The 15,366-nt window shown below is 40.1% G+C and overlaps 1 protein-coding gene across 1 annotated transcript in view; it reads left to right on the top strand.

The window, feature by feature from the left end:
• Positions 1-2,165: 2,165 nt before the first annotated feature.
• The window catches only part of LOC123516667 (dynein axonemal heavy chain 5-like), a gene marked incomplete at its 5' end in the record, with an annotated part of 331,873 nt that continues 318,672 nt past the window's right edge, over positions 2,166-15,366 (top strand). The window contains 6 exons of the mRNA XM_045276268.1: positions 2,166-2,310; positions 4,679-4,818; positions 12,706-12,898; positions 13,251-13,406; positions 13,716-13,846; positions 14,205-14,369. Coding sequence (XP_045132203.1) covers positions 2,166-2,310; positions 4,679-4,818; positions 12,706-12,898; positions 13,251-13,406; positions 13,716-13,846; positions 14,205-14,369 — 930 coding nt within the window. The remainder of the gene's footprint in view (positions 2,311-4,678; positions 4,819-12,705; positions 12,899-13,250; positions 13,407-13,715; positions 13,847-14,204; positions 14,370-15,366) is intronic.

The raw sequence follows: 15,366 nt of genomic DNA, 5'->3' as shown, positions 1-15,366 counted from the left end.
TTGCTCTATAACTAGCTGGCTGGCTAATTGGCTGGTTGTCCTTGTGTGTGTATGCGTAGCTATCTACCGCCCTGTGTTCATCTGTCACCCATGCAGTGCAGGACACGTCACGTGCCGCACACAGAATGAATAGATAATTAGAATCACAGCATAGCATTACCTAGGCAGGCAGGAAATAGATGGAGAAATGAGATTGAAAATTTTGTAGAAGTGGCATTGAATAAACGGATAATAGGCAAATATAGAATATATGGAGAAATATAACCACAGAAGCTGGTGATGATAACATTAGTAACAATGATGTAGTTACACTAGCATGGAATAGCTTTATGCCTAAAGAAATCTAATCATAGAAGCTGTTGCTGCTGATGACGACAATAATGAAAGCCATCATCATTCACCATTCTCTTCCCTGGCGCCTCTGTCTCGCAGCTGGAGGAGATTAGCAAGTTCCTGATGCCCGGCCAGTACAACAACATGGTGTGGTTTTATCAGGAAAGCGAGGACACCCCGGAGAAAGCCACGCAGGAAGAGGAGGAAGATGCGGACGCCAAGGTACCGAATGAACTAGTAAGCCACAATACACTGAAGATGCCAGTACCAAAAAGAAAGGTACCAAAAAGTGTAGTATTACGAGAAATGTCTTGGTGTTGTTGCTAATTATACTGTTGTTCCTGCTGTAGTTTGCGAGGTTTTCGTAGGCATTCACTGTAGTAGCAATAGTAGTAGTAGTAGTAGTAGCAGTAGTAGTAGTAGTAGTAGTAGTAGTAGTAGTAGTAGTAGTAGTAGTAGTAGTAGTAGTAGTAGTAGTAGTGGTAATATTAGTATTAATGTTAGTAGTAGTTGTAGTAGTAGTAGTAGTAGAAGTAGTAGTAGTAGTAGTAGTAGTAGTAGTAGTAGTAGTAGTTGTTGTTGTAGAAGTGGTAGTAGAATTGGTAGTAGTAGTACTGGTAGTAGTAGTAGTAGTAGTGGTAGTAGTAGTAGTAGTAGTAGTAGTAGTAGTAGTAGTAGTAGTAGTAGTGGTGGTAGTAAAAGTAGTAGTAGTAATACTCGTAGTTGTTGTAGAAGTAGTTTAATCGCCATACGGTAAAGCTGAATTTAGAAGATTTATACATTCCGTGTATGTGTGTAATTCACCACGGTCGCCTGCTGGTCACCCAGCCAGTCTTCCCCATAACGGAGCGAGCTCAGAGCTCATAGACCGATCTTCGGGTAGGACTGAGACCACAACACACTCCACACACCGGGAAAGAGAGGCCACAACCCCTCGAGTTACATCCCGTACCTATTTACTGCTAGGTGGACAGGGGCTACACATTAAGAGGCTTGCCCATTTGCCTCGCCGCTTACCGGGACTCGAACCCGGACCCTCTCGATTGTGAGTCGAGCATGCTAACCACTACACTACACGGTGTGTGTGTAATTCACCTCGGTCGTCTGCTGGTCACCCAGCCAGTCTTCCCCATTACGGAGCGAGCTCAGAGCTCATAGACCGATCTTCGGGTAGGACTGAGACCACAACACACTCCACACACCGGGAAAGCGAGGCCACAACCCCTCGAGTTACATCCCGTACCTATTTACTGCTAGGTGAACAGGGGCCACACATTAAGAGGCTTGCCCATTTGCCTTGCCGCCTCCGGTACTCGAACCCGGACCCTCTCGAGTGTGAGTCGAGCGTGCTAACCACTACACTATGCGGTGTGTGTGTGTGTTTCACTGTTTGATCTGCTGCAGTCTCTGACGAGACAGCCAGACGTTACCCTACGGAACGAGCTCAGAGCTCATTATTTCCGATCTTCGGATGGGGCTGAGACCAGGCACACACCACACACCGGGACAACAAGGTCACAACTCATCGATTTACATCCCGTACCTACTCACTGCTAGGTGAACAGGGGCTACACGTGAAAGGAGACACACCCAAATATCTCCACCTGGCCGGGGAATCGAACCCCGGTCTTCTGGCTTGTGAAGCCAACGCTCTAACCACTGAGTTACCGGGCGTGTGTGTGTGTGTGTGTGTGTGTGTGTGTGTGTGTGTGTGTGTGTGTGTGTGTGTGTGTGTGTGTGTGTGTGTGTGTGTGTGTGTGTGTGTGTGTGTGTGTGTGTGTGTGTGTGTGAAGTCTTTACTCAAATCTCATAATATTCCTTTTCTTTCCACTTTGCCTCCCGCCGTCCAGTCTCCCACTTCGCCGCTCCTATCGCAGCCTTCCAGCGGACAGTCGCGGCGTAACTCGGTGGTGAGCTGCCCCACCGAGCACCAGCAATCCAGACGCAACTCCACGGCGACACAACACACTGAGGATGGTAAGTATAAAGTATGCGTTTTGATCTTCACATTTATAGTTCTCTTCTTCCTATTTGTACTCCTACTCCTCGTCATCTTCTTGCTGCTGTTGTTGTATGCTTCCAGTGTATTTCCTAATTTCTCTTGTAATGATTTGATGATATATATTTAATTCAAATTGCCACATGGATCATAAAAGTAAGATAATAATTATTTGAAAGCACTGTTTTCACGCCATACATTGCCAGTAGTAAGAAGTCGATGGTATGATGCAGACTGAAGTTTGTCAAGTTATGAACTCTGCGGGTGGAGCACGGGATGGGTTTGGGTTTAGAGTTCATAAAAGTTTTCTAAGATAATTGCCATCAACAAAAAATAAACACTGTAACTATTAATGTTAGCTTCATAACTATAGATTTTTTCTACTTCCTAAAGTCTCTTCCTTCTTTTTTTCTATCCCACATTTTAACCATTGCTTCTCTTCCTTTTTTCCCCATTCTTCTTCCTTTTATTCCCCTACTCCTTGTTCTTCCTCTGTTTCTATCTTTTCCAAAACTACTTACATGACGTTTCTCCTCATGGCATGGTGAATCTTTTTATGTCACTTCTGACTGAAAAAGAGCAGTAGAGAGGAAAAAATCTAACTTAATGACAAGGGAAGTTGCAAAAAGCCATGAAGCCTATGCACGGCATTCCTTACACAAGACTTACCTTTCTATTCTCACTTATTACCATCCATAAACTTGTCTAATATTCCAAACACTGTCTTGTTTCTCTATATACGGAATAACATTGTCATCACAAACGCAAGGAAGAACAGAAGGAATGGTTGTAGCTCCCATGATCTATACGCTCGTGTTTGTAGAAGAGGAAGAAGAAAAATTCCAGCGAAGAGGAATGAATCAGGTTGGAAGAAAAAGAAGAGGAATTTTTATTATATCATGCGTCAAGAAGGCGTATTCCTTTTGCTTCTTGCTTCCTTTCTCTTATCCACCTCCTGCTGCTACCCCATTCCCTCCTCCCCTCTTCTCTTCTCCCTCCCCTCCTTCGTCTCCTCTCCAGCCAGCAAAGACTCGTGTGCAGGAAGCTCAAAGCAAATGTTATTATTCTCTTCATTCTTATCTTCTCACTGAACCGAGTCACGAAACGCTTCCTGTCCTCCTCCTCCTCCTCCTTCTCCTCCTCTTCCTCCTCCTCCTCCTCCTCCTCCTCCTCCTCCTCCTCCTCCTCCTCCTCCTCCTCCTCCTCCTCCTTTTCCACCTGCTCCTCTTCCTCCTCCTCCTCTTCCTCTTCCTCTTCCTCTTCCTCTTCCTCTTCCTCTTCCTCTTCCTCTTCCTCCTTCCCCTCCTGCTTCCAATAAAGGTATCAGTTTTTATTTATGAACTAGCTGGACGTGGCATGATCTGTTCCGTCAGTCTTATCATTTCTTGTATTACAATATTTCTTTTATCGAATTGAACACATTCTCTCTCTCTCTCTCTCTCTCTCTCTCTCTCTCTCTCTCTCTCTCTCTCTCTCTCTCTCTCTCTCTCTCTCTCTCTCTCTCTCTCTCTCTCTCTCTCTCTCTCTCTCTCTCTCTCGGGTATTCGTCCTCCCCCCCCTCCCCGTAAGTCATGATTCACAAGCTTTGGTATGTTCTTCCCCTCCCTTCTAATCATGTCCTGGATGTTTCTCTTTTAATTGAGATTATTATTTTCTGTTCTTTGTTCTTCTTCCTTTGTCGTTCTCCTTTTCATGTAGATTATTTCTTGCTCCTTTGTTATTCTTTTTTTTTTTTTTTACTTCCTTTCGTTATTCTCCTCTTTCATTCTCTTTGGATTTTCCTTTTTTTTTTTGTGTTGATTTTTCCTTTATCTGTTTTACCTCTTCCTTTTTATATCTTCTATTCTTTAATGTTTCCATTTTCTTAATTCTAGCCTCTTACAATAAATATGCTTGAAAATATCCTGCTCCCAGTAAAATTTTGTTTAGTTAGTAGTCTCAACTAACTTAACATATCTTTAACTCTCATGAAAGGTCGATGATCTCTTAGAACGCGCTTGGAAATATCGTAATCCCTATCAACTTACATAAACACCCTTATGCAGAACAACATCAGTTTAATCCTAACTTCCTTTCACTATTTCATTGCTACATGACTCGAGTCATTACGCTAAAAGAATGGAATAAAATTACCTACAATCAGCTACATGAAAAAAAAATGGATTAACAGAATAGATTTAGCAATGTGTAGTGAGTATAACGCTGAATGTTGGCTGTAGCACGAAAAAGAAATGTCTTAGAATGGTTTATGATCAAGGAAGTACGTGGCAAAGAGCAATGAGGGAATGACTCCTTTTGCATTCTTCTTCACTCCTAACCACCGATACTGCTATTTTTTCCTTGCAGGCGAAGCGGAGCAGCAGGAACCTGGCAAACGCATGCGGTTGTTTGTTGGCAACCCACGCACCACACCGCTCCGGGGAGTGTGTGTGTGCATGACGCGAACCAACCCACAGCGTTCCGTCACCGAGGAGAACGTACACAGAGTAAGTAGTAGTAGTCGTAGTAATAGTAGTAGTAGTAGTAGTAGCAGTAGTAGTAGTTGTTGTTGTTGTTGTTGTTGTTGTTGTTGTTGTTGTTGCTGCTGCTGCTATTGTTGTTATTGTTGTTGCTGCTCCTGCTACTGCTGCCAATGTTGTAGAAAAAAGAAAAGGAAAACTATGAGTAGGAGGAGGAGGAGGAGGAGGAGGAGGAGGAGGAACAGCAGAAGAAAGATAAAGAGAGCAGAAAGGGAGAACAAACATGATTTACTATATTTTTGCGGGACTTTGTAGTGACGCAACGAAGAAACTAGATAACACAAGCAAAGACTTCCTCCTATTCATCTCTCCCTGTTCAAGTCAGTGTTCTTGTTTTGTTATTATATTATATATATATATATATATATATATATATATATATATATATATTTTTTTTTTTTTTTTTTTTTTTTCTCCTGCTAAGACAGTCTAGGGAGGGAGTGTTAAATTAGGAGTCTTGTGCTACGCTATCTTCTCTCGTTACCAGATTAAATCCCTCCAAACAGCCATGCAAGGACCTAAGGATCTGTTGCTGTCTGGTTATTCTACGTAACCTAATTCAGGATGTTTTTCTTTCTTCCTGCTCCTTGTCACCACCACCACCACTCCTCCTCCTCCTCCTCCTCCTCCTCCTCCTCCTCCTCCTGCTTCTCCTCTCTCCCTCTCTCTTTCTTTCTCCAATTCACAACTGACATCTTATATTCTCTATCGTTACAAAATGCAATTACACTTCATTGAACGCACCTGTGAATCCGCTTATACTGAGGCCATTGCTTCAGCCGGAGATAAAGATTGTAATTTCTCACGTGTCTATTAGATTTCCATGCATATTTTTTTCTCACGCTGCACAACACTATAGTCGCCACTGTTCCTCCTCCTCCTCCGCCTCATATACTGTCCAGTTTCCCCCATTCATAGTTCGTATAGAATGGTTACCCAAATACTCCAACAATGACCCAACATTAGTCCAAGGTATGTTGATGTCTGTTCTTCCCTTATATATTCCTTTGTATATATATTTCTCCTCCTCTTCTTCTTTCTCCTCTTCCTTCTCTTCCTCCTCTTCTTCCTCTTCCTCTGTTCCCCTACCTTGATAACCAGGGAGTCACGGAGTACAAGACACTACCCTAGCGTGACATCAGTGTGTGTGTGTGTGTGTGTGTGTGTGTGTGTGTGTGTGTGTGTGTGTGTGTGTGTGTGTGTGTGTGTGTGTGTGTGTAATGCGGCTACTTTATTGATCATGCCCTCATCCTAATCTGACCTAACATGACTCTTCTACAGACATTATTATATACTCCTCTTCCTCCTCCTCCTCCTCCTCCTCCACTTTCTTCTCTTTCTTCTTTTCTTCTACTTTGTTATCCTTTGCAACCTTCCTTTTCGCCATGTGTTTTCTCCCCACCTTGTCTTATCTCTCTTCGCCTCACTCGCCGCATATAATTCCTTCTATTCTTCTTTATTTCCCTCCATCACTCCTGATTTCTGGCTCCTGTAATAGCCCTACAAACGCTGCTACGGCACATCGGTTAAACTTCGCTACAATAGCTCTCTTACATAGAGTTACGTAGAAATATAGGCCACAAGAAACTTTGCGGTCCTCACGAGGTGACCTGTCCAAAGACTACTAAGGTGATAGTAGCAGAAACGGACAGTATAGCAGAAGGCTCTCTCTCTCTCTCCACTCCTCATTCCCTCCAGAATAATCCATACAGGAAATAAATTGGAAACAAATTTGTAGGATGTTAGGCTGCTTTCACACGAACTATTTACGTCACCGTAGATGTTCAAGTAACATGCGGCTGCTGTGCAGCATGTGCCGAATCGTTCGTGTGAAAGCAGCCTTAAACAATGAAATACGGCACGTATAGATAACGCTGTGAGAGTACGTATAGCGAGTCCCCCGCACCTTGTCCAGGAGTGCAGCCTTCAGCTCTCCGCAATGTCCCTGAACTTTCTAATCAGTCGGCATTCTCCACACTGTTCAGTCATTCATGTCCCCTTGAGCAGTGTATTGGCTCGGGAAGGCTGTCACTGGCTGGGGCAGATTTCATATTGCGGAACCCAGTGATCTTATCACGATGCTCTGTGATGGGTTCCTTTGTCGCTACGTGTACACTATTTCTGTGTATTAAGAATACTTTGAAATAATTTTTTTGGTGAGGATATATCAGGTATACTAATATGGGAGGTTGCTTTACTTATATAAGCTACATTAGTTCATATATCTGATCTGTTTCTATTTTTCTAATCAGGATCTGTTTCTACATTATATATTAAGAGAACTAAATGTTTCTTGTGAGAGAAGATGAGCCGTTACCATACCTATATTTTTCATTGTCTTTTTGACTCTTAAGAACACAGCTTATCATCTCCGTGGCCTCTGAAAACCGTCGTGATGGGAGAGCAAAGCGTTTCAGAATATAAGCCTAGAAAACACAATAACATTGCCAGAATCTTTCATTGTTGTTTGCTATTGCACGAAAGGGAGACGCGAGATTCTTTATTATTCCTTATCCTTTATGAGATCGCAGAAAGGGTATTTGGTGGTGCGATTTGAAGTTGTTTGTCTTGCACAAAAGTCTTCATAATTTCAAATGTTTAAGCTTTTTCATTAGAGTAAATTTTCAGAGGTAAATGAATTGATAATGATAATAGTAATAAACAGTTAATAAAAGTTGCACTATATACATACTAGAAATTTACATAGGGGACAATGGAGAGGCTTAAGAATATAACACTATCCTAATGTTCTTTTGCTCGCACCATGGTGGGGATCACACCGAGGTGGTATCGGTCCGTGCGTGATGCTCTTAGGACCATTATCTAATTGTGAGGTCTTGTGGCACGGACCAGGCGAGGCGCGTCAGGGGAGAGCAAGTGGCGTTAGTAAGTTTTGGTGACGCAGCAGGCCTCTCGCAAGTTTCTCCAAGTTTCACCAGGGGTTCTCTCTAGAATACGGACACAAACTTAGGGTGGTCAGGGCGTCTTCGTAGTTGGTGTAGACATGACCGAGGAAGACCCTACACCCTTTCTTTTGAACATCCTCCTGCTGCTGCTGTGGAGTGGAGCAGATAATAAATCTATATTCAACTTCTTATGTGTGTCTTTCCTACTGACCGTATGGATTATTTATTAAGCTATTACTATAATCATGAAAAAAAAATACACCTGAAAACACGTTTGTTAAAAGTAGGCGAAAAAGTAAGCTTGTTTTATCATTATGACTTGTTGTTATTGTTATTGTTGTTGTTGTTGTTGTTGTTGTTGTTGTTGTTGTTGTTGTTGTTGTTGTTGTCATTATAATTATTGTCATTATTATTATTGTCATTATTATTATTATTATTATTATTATTATTATTATTATTATTATTATTATTATAATATTGATATTTTATTAGATTGAATATTTGTGTGTGTGTGTGTGTGTGTGTGTGTGTGTGTGTGTGTGTGTTTGTGTGTGTGTGTTTGTGTTTATGTTTATGTTATATTATGTTTATGTTTATATGTGTGTGTATTTTGTGTTTGTATTATGTTTATTATTACGTTATATTAAATTATATTATACATTATATTTATATTATATGTTATATGTTATATTTATATTGTTATATTTATATTTATATATTATATTATACATTATGGTAGTATTATATTATACATTATATTTATATATTATATTTATTTATATTTATATTATTATGTTTATATTTATATTATATTTATATTTATATTATATTATATATTATATTTATTTATATTATATTATATTTATATTTATATTATATTATATATTATATTTATATTATATTTATATTATATTATATTTATATTTATATTATATTATATATTATATATATATATTATATTATATATTATATTTATGTTATATTATATTATATTTATATTTTATATTATATTATATTTATATTTATGTTATATTATATATTATATTTATATTATATTATATTTATATTATATTTATTTATATTTATATTTATGTTATATTATATATTATATTTATATTTATTTATATTATACATTATATTTATATTATATTATATATTATTTATGTTATATTATGTTTATGTTATATTATGTTATGTTATATTTATATTATATTTATATTATATTTATGTTTATGTTGTGTGAGGTGGTTGGAGCTCTTTCTCCCCAAAAAGGCCCTTCATTGTGTGTTGTGTTTGTATTTGTATTGTGTTGTGGTATTTTGTGTTTGTGTTATGTTATGTTGTGTGTTGTGTTTGTGTTGTGGTATGTTGTGTTTGTGTTATGTTATGTTGTGTGTTGCGGTTGGAGCTTTTTCTCCCAAAAAAGGCCTTTCCATGTGTCTTGTGTTGTGTGCTGTGTTTGTGGTTGTGTTGTGTTGTGTTGTGTTATGTTGTGTGTTCCTTAAAACTACGTTCCTTAATCCTAGGGTCCTTAAGACTACGTTCATTAATCCTAGGGTCCTTAAAACTACGTTCCTTAATCCTAGGCTCCTTAAAACTACGTTCCTTAATCCTAGGCTCCTTAAGACTACGTTCCTTAAGACTAGGGTCCTTTAAACTACGGTCCTTAAAATTACGGTCCTTAAATCTATGGTCCTTAAAACTACGGTCCTTAAAACTACGTTCCTTAATCTTAAGGTCTTTAAAACTACGGTCCTCATTCCTTGAATTCTTATAACTAAATGACCACCAAAGCCGTTGTGCGGCATTCTTGCCGTTGCGATCTTGCTGGAAGTAAGGCAGGGTTCAGCTGCCGGAACGGCTTCGTGTGAATACATCCATAGAAGTCAATGTAGTGCTAAACCGTGCGGCATGTGCCAGACCGGCGAAAATTGTGTTAAAGCGGCCAAAGAGGAGTGAAAACCTGAAAAAAAATCTATAGGAAAGATTGAAAAATGGTGAAATGATATGTCTCCATTTCCGTAGACGGAGGTGATGATGATTATCATCGATAGTGTCGGGTATTGTTGATACCATGAAAGCATGCAATATTATCATTTCTACACGGAGAAAGAAATAAGATGATATCATGAATAATATTTAGATATATATTCTTGAAGTGTGTGGTGAAGATTTAAGAAATAAGATGATGATATCATGAATAATATTTAGATATATATTCATGAAGTGTGTGGTGAAGATTTGTTCGATGAATCTGGAAATGCGGCAACACCACACACAAAGCAGTTCTGTGTTAAACACACAGCTTAACTCCCTAATTTAATCGTAAACGTCACATCTTCTTTGGTAAAACTAGTCTTGCCATATTTAAGTTACGCAGACACTTCCTAAGGAGAATAACTGGTACGAGGCGTTCGGTAGTTTCACAAATATCATGGCTTGGGAGTGAGCATATTTAGCACGATTAGACGCAGGCGGTGGTAAAACTCTGTTGTATGGTCTTGCCATATTTAACTACTTAGGTACGTTTACATAGGAGACAGGTCCCTTTTTTATAGCCTCATAGATAATATTATTTTATTAATGAGTAGTAGACTTTCATTAATATTGCAGACTGTGATACAACTCTACGGAATTATATTGTTCCATTACATTTACTCATAAGATAGTGGTCATCTGCAAGCGTATATGAAAGATGCCCTGGTTTCTCATAAGAATTTAAGGCTACAAGCATGACTAACAGGATTCATGGGCGTTTATCTCATTGATAATGTGGAAAGCTTGTTGATAAAAATATTTCTCCGATCATTTGTATTATACCCTATTCAAAGTAGTTAAAATAACACGAAGCGACGATCTTTGTATTTCATTGCATTTATTGGTTCCTTGGGATATTCTCCTTCCATTTCCTCCCCTGCTCAACTTCATTTACCTCTCTCTCTCTCTCTCTCTCTCTCTCTCTCTCTCTCTCTCTCTCTCTCTCTCTCTCTCTCTCTCTCTCTCTCTCTCTCTCTCCGTCACTCTTTTCGTTTGTTTTTTCGTTCTTTTCTTCCCATTGTCAGTCTTTTTATTTGTCTGTCCTTTTACTTTCCGTTTCTTTCTTCCTCTCTTCGTTCCCTTCTTCCTTCCTTCTACTACATCAGCTGGTGGGGTCGTGTTTGCATGCTGTTGTCATGGTAACGCAAGAGTTTGAACTACCACCATCATAGACACACGCTCGTAAACAGAATGAGCAAACAAGCTAAGAATAAACATAATGAACAGTAAATCAAAAGGTTTCTAGGAAATTATATTAATTTTCATACCTATTTATTTAATATATTAATTTTGTCTGAAAGAGTAATTGAAGCAAAATAACATAACGTTTAATGTATTAGATATTATTTATATGATTTTTTGGTAATAATTAAGTTGTATGTTATTCAGTTTCTAATGACACGCGTTCTTCATTTTTGTAGCCATTTCTGATTTTACTTAGCAAAAGTTACGCTACAAAGAGACTTTATTTGTTTTATAATTCACAGTTGTTTCTTTGAATATTATCTTGAAATTGTACTTTGTGTTAACATGTCATTAAGTATGAACGCAGGAAACGGTAGTTAGTTCATTGTTCAATTATTTAGCTAGTTAGTTACTTAGCTAGTTAAGTCATTTGTGCCATTTTTTCTGTTTACTTCTTGCTTTTTTCTATTTTCTTTAATTCATTCATGTATTATTTGTTTATGGTTTTGTTTGTCTATGTCTTTTCTTTCACAACTATATCTATGTCTTTTCTTATACAACATTTATTAGTCATTTATTAGTATCTGTCAACAAGACACACCAATAACGTCATCACAAACCTCGACTCTTCAGTTTCTCACCCGCTGGTAACTTGGGGCTTCATATGTGTCGGCAGCCAAGATCTGCGTTAATTTACCGCAACCAGGACCTGCATATTTGCAATGCTTTTGACTCCCTTCATTTGTTTCTTAGCCTATTATTTGCGATGGCTCATTCTCGACGCTTTGCAGTGCACCCTGTTATTCGCGAGGCCCGAGACCATGCTATTAGAGATGCAGCTTCATGGTTTACTTCGATTTAATGTTACTTCATCCCTGCAGCAGCAGCCGCCTTTCCCCCGCTGCGGCACTCGTCTGGGGAAGTTTATGACACAGCGCGGGAGTGGAGAGGCAGACAGACAGAGAGGAGAGGGAGGTGGAGAGAGAGAGAGAGAGAGAGAGAGAGAGAGAGAGAGAGAGAGAGAGAGAGAGAGAGAGAGAGAGAGAGAGAGAGAGAATGGATATGGATAAGAGGGACAAAGCAGGAGGACGAAAAGTAAGAGAAGGAAATTACACAAGATAGATAGATAGATAGAGAGAGAGAGAGAGAGAGAGAGAGAGAGAGAGAGAGAGAGAGAGAGAGAGAGAGAGAGAGAGAGAGAATCTAATAATAGTAATGATGATGCCGCAGTCCCCTTCATCATAGCCATCCATAGTTGAAAGAAACCAGTGAAATCTTTCTTAACTCCCAGCTGATTTATATCAGTCTTTACCAGAGAGATTAGCGTGGGAAATATCTTTCAATATCTCTCTCTACGCTCCCTTGAGGTTTCCAGCGATGGAGAATGGTAGAAAGAAGGAATAGAGGGAAGATGGAAAGAAAAGATGATAATATAGTATCCTAAAACGTGATTTTCTGCAACCCGTAGGAAGGGATGCGTGGTGTAGGGCACTTTCTCTCTCTCTCTCTCTCTCTCTCTCTCTCTCTCTCTCTCTCTCTCTCTCTCTCTCTCTCTCTCTCTCTCTCTCTCTTTTTCCCTCCTTCCTCACACACACAACTTACTATAACCTTGCTTACACAAGTAACTATTTCCATTCATTGAATTACACTTTCATACAAACACCAACACCTTGATTCACTTATTGCATCACTTCACACTCACTTCAATCTCAACTCACCACTACAGGAGGTGAATTTCATGTTGCTACGGGCGAGTGATGACCCGTCCGTGCTGCTGAGGTCCGTCAATCGCCTTCTGGGCCGCGTTTTCGTGCCCGCCGTCCGCACCAACCCATCGGATCTGGACTCGGCGCCTGGAAGTGGAAGCGCCAGAGATCACTTGCTAGCCGGCCTCCGTTCCTTTGCTTCCTCCCTTCATGGTATGTGTGTGTGTGTGTGTGTGTCTGTGTGTGTGTGTGTCTGTGTGTCTGTGTGTGAGCGTTTGCGCCACTTCAACATACTAACAAACACACCTCAGGTGCTTATTTTAGTAGATAATAATGGTTAATAACATTGCACACTTCATTATTACCGTGCGAATTATTTATCATTATACTTTAAAGAATAGTTTGCGAGATTGGTAGTAGGTGAAAATACATCAGTAAAAACGTAATATTCATATCTAACAGAGAAATAAACTGCTGTTTACCTGAAAAATAGTCACATCTGAAAGATCGAGAAAAGTAATGCGATAAGTTTCTCCTAATCTATAACCTTCCCACTCTCCGCCAGTATCCGAATCAATCTTGGAAGAACGGGTGGTACTGGCGAAAGCAGAAGAGGGCGCCGGGGAGGTGCGGGGCCTAACGGAGGCACAGGCAGCCCTCACCCAGCCCGACCAGGTGGCGGCCGTGGAGCGCAGCGTGGTCACTTGGCTCAAGCAGATAGGTGAGAGAGAGAGAGAGAGAGAGAGAGAGAGAGAGAGAGAGAGAGAGAGAGAGAGAGAGAGAGAGAGAGTTTCTTTTACAAACTTTCCACCAAAGGAGCTATATGATATTACAGTCAGTTTGTCTTCTTCATGCCCGAAAACAACCGCAAATTAACTTTCTCTCTCTCTCTCTCTCTCTCTCTCTCTCTCTCTCTCTCTCTCTCTCTCTCTCTCTCTCTCTCTCTCTCTCTCTCTCTCTCTCTCTCTCTCTCTCTCTCTCTCTCTCTCTCTCTCTCTCTCTCTCTCTGCCACTTTACTTTCCTCCTCAGAGTCTGTGCTGATAGAGATGGAGCAGCTTCGTCAGGAGACAGATGACGCTGGGCCGCAGGATGAGCTCGAGTACTGGAAGCGACGCATGGCAAAATTTAAATTCCTTGCTGAGCAAATGGATTCACCTCAAGTACGTAACGAATTAGTAAATTGGCTTCATTTAATATACCATAGATAATGTTAAAAAGTATCTTATGCTTTCGTACTTTAAACTTTGATTATCTTGGATATAATTCTACATTGTGATATCTTTGCATGTGTTGACTGTTCAGTTAGGAAACGACACTTCCATACTTCTGACATCATTATGGCCTGTATTTTGCAATTCTGAAATGTTAATTAGCCATTAAAATTAAAGGACGGTTGCATAGTCTTTCCATAAACTCATCCAGGAGCTCCTCATGATAGTTAGTTGACCCTCGAAAAAACTGAGGATTCTCAAGAGCAGTTAGTTTGGAAATGCTATCACATCATGCCCACGTCCTCAGGTGCGCGGAGCTATCCTCATGCTGCAGCTGGCGAGGTCCAAGGTGCTCAGGTCGTGGAAGGAGATGGATGCCAGGGTGACGCACAACCTCGCTGAAGCCAAGGACAATGTGAAGTTTGTGTACGCCATTGAAGAATACTGCCACCCGCTATACCTCAACGACCCCGTGAGTATGCACCGCCAGTACCAACAGCAGAAGGAGGTGGATGAGGAGGAGGAAGAAGAAGAGGATTGGGAGGACTAGGAAGAGGAGAAGGAGGAGTAGGAGGAGGAGGAGGAGAATGACGATGATTAGGAAGATTAGGGTGAGGAGGAGGAGGATTAGGATGATTAGTATGAGGAGGAATACATAGGAAAGACGAGTGACAGGAGGCCTTGCGACCTATAACGAGGTCACTCGTTTACTAAACTACATGTACAGAAGCTACATACTTAGTAGGAGGTAAGGATAGAACAGATGAAGCTCCTCCCCACCCACCACTCCCTCCGGCGTCACTGGGCAAGAAATAAGACGAAAAATACACCCCGATTGCTGAGAAGGACAATCGGGGAAACTTACAGGAAAGATGGGAAAAAAGAGTACTAATGTAACTACTACTATCGCTAAGAAAAGAGGTATCTAGTGTAACTACTGCTATCGCTAAAAGAAAAAAAAATTATCGGAAACCATTTTCTTTATAAAACTAATTTACTTTTGAACGTAGCTACCGTGTTAACTTGGACGACAGACGCTGGCAGCTTGTTCCAGTGTTCAACTATTCTTACGTTAAAAAAGTTTCTTCGCAAATCAGTATTAAATCGCTGTCCTTTAAGCTTCAAGCCGTTATTTCTCGTTACTGATTGCGAAAGCTCAAAAAGATTTTCATAGTCGATCTTATCTATATTTTTAAGTATTTTAAACGTTTGAATGAGGTCACCTCGGATGCGACGATCTCTGAGGGAGAACATGTCTAGTCTTTTGAGACGTTCTTCATATGACAGGCCACGTATTCCGGGGATTAGTTTCGTTGCTCGTCTTTGAACGCTCTCTAATTTATTAATGTCTTTTTGATAACATGGAGACCAGAACTGAACCGCGTATTCCAAATGTGGTCTCACTAATGATGTATAAAGACGCGTTATGACTTCAGGTGTTTTATAATCAAAATTACGCGCGATAAATC

The sequence above is a fragment of the Portunus trituberculatus genome, chromosome 41 (genome assembly GCF_017591435.1).
Source record: "Portunus trituberculatus isolate SZX2019 chromosome 41, ASM1759143v1, whole genome shotgun sequence".
NCBI classification, from domain to species: Eukaryota; Metazoa; Arthropoda; class Malacostraca; order Decapoda; family Portunidae; genus Portunus; species Portunus trituberculatus.
This window is presented reverse-complemented; position numbering and strand designations above follow the sequence as displayed.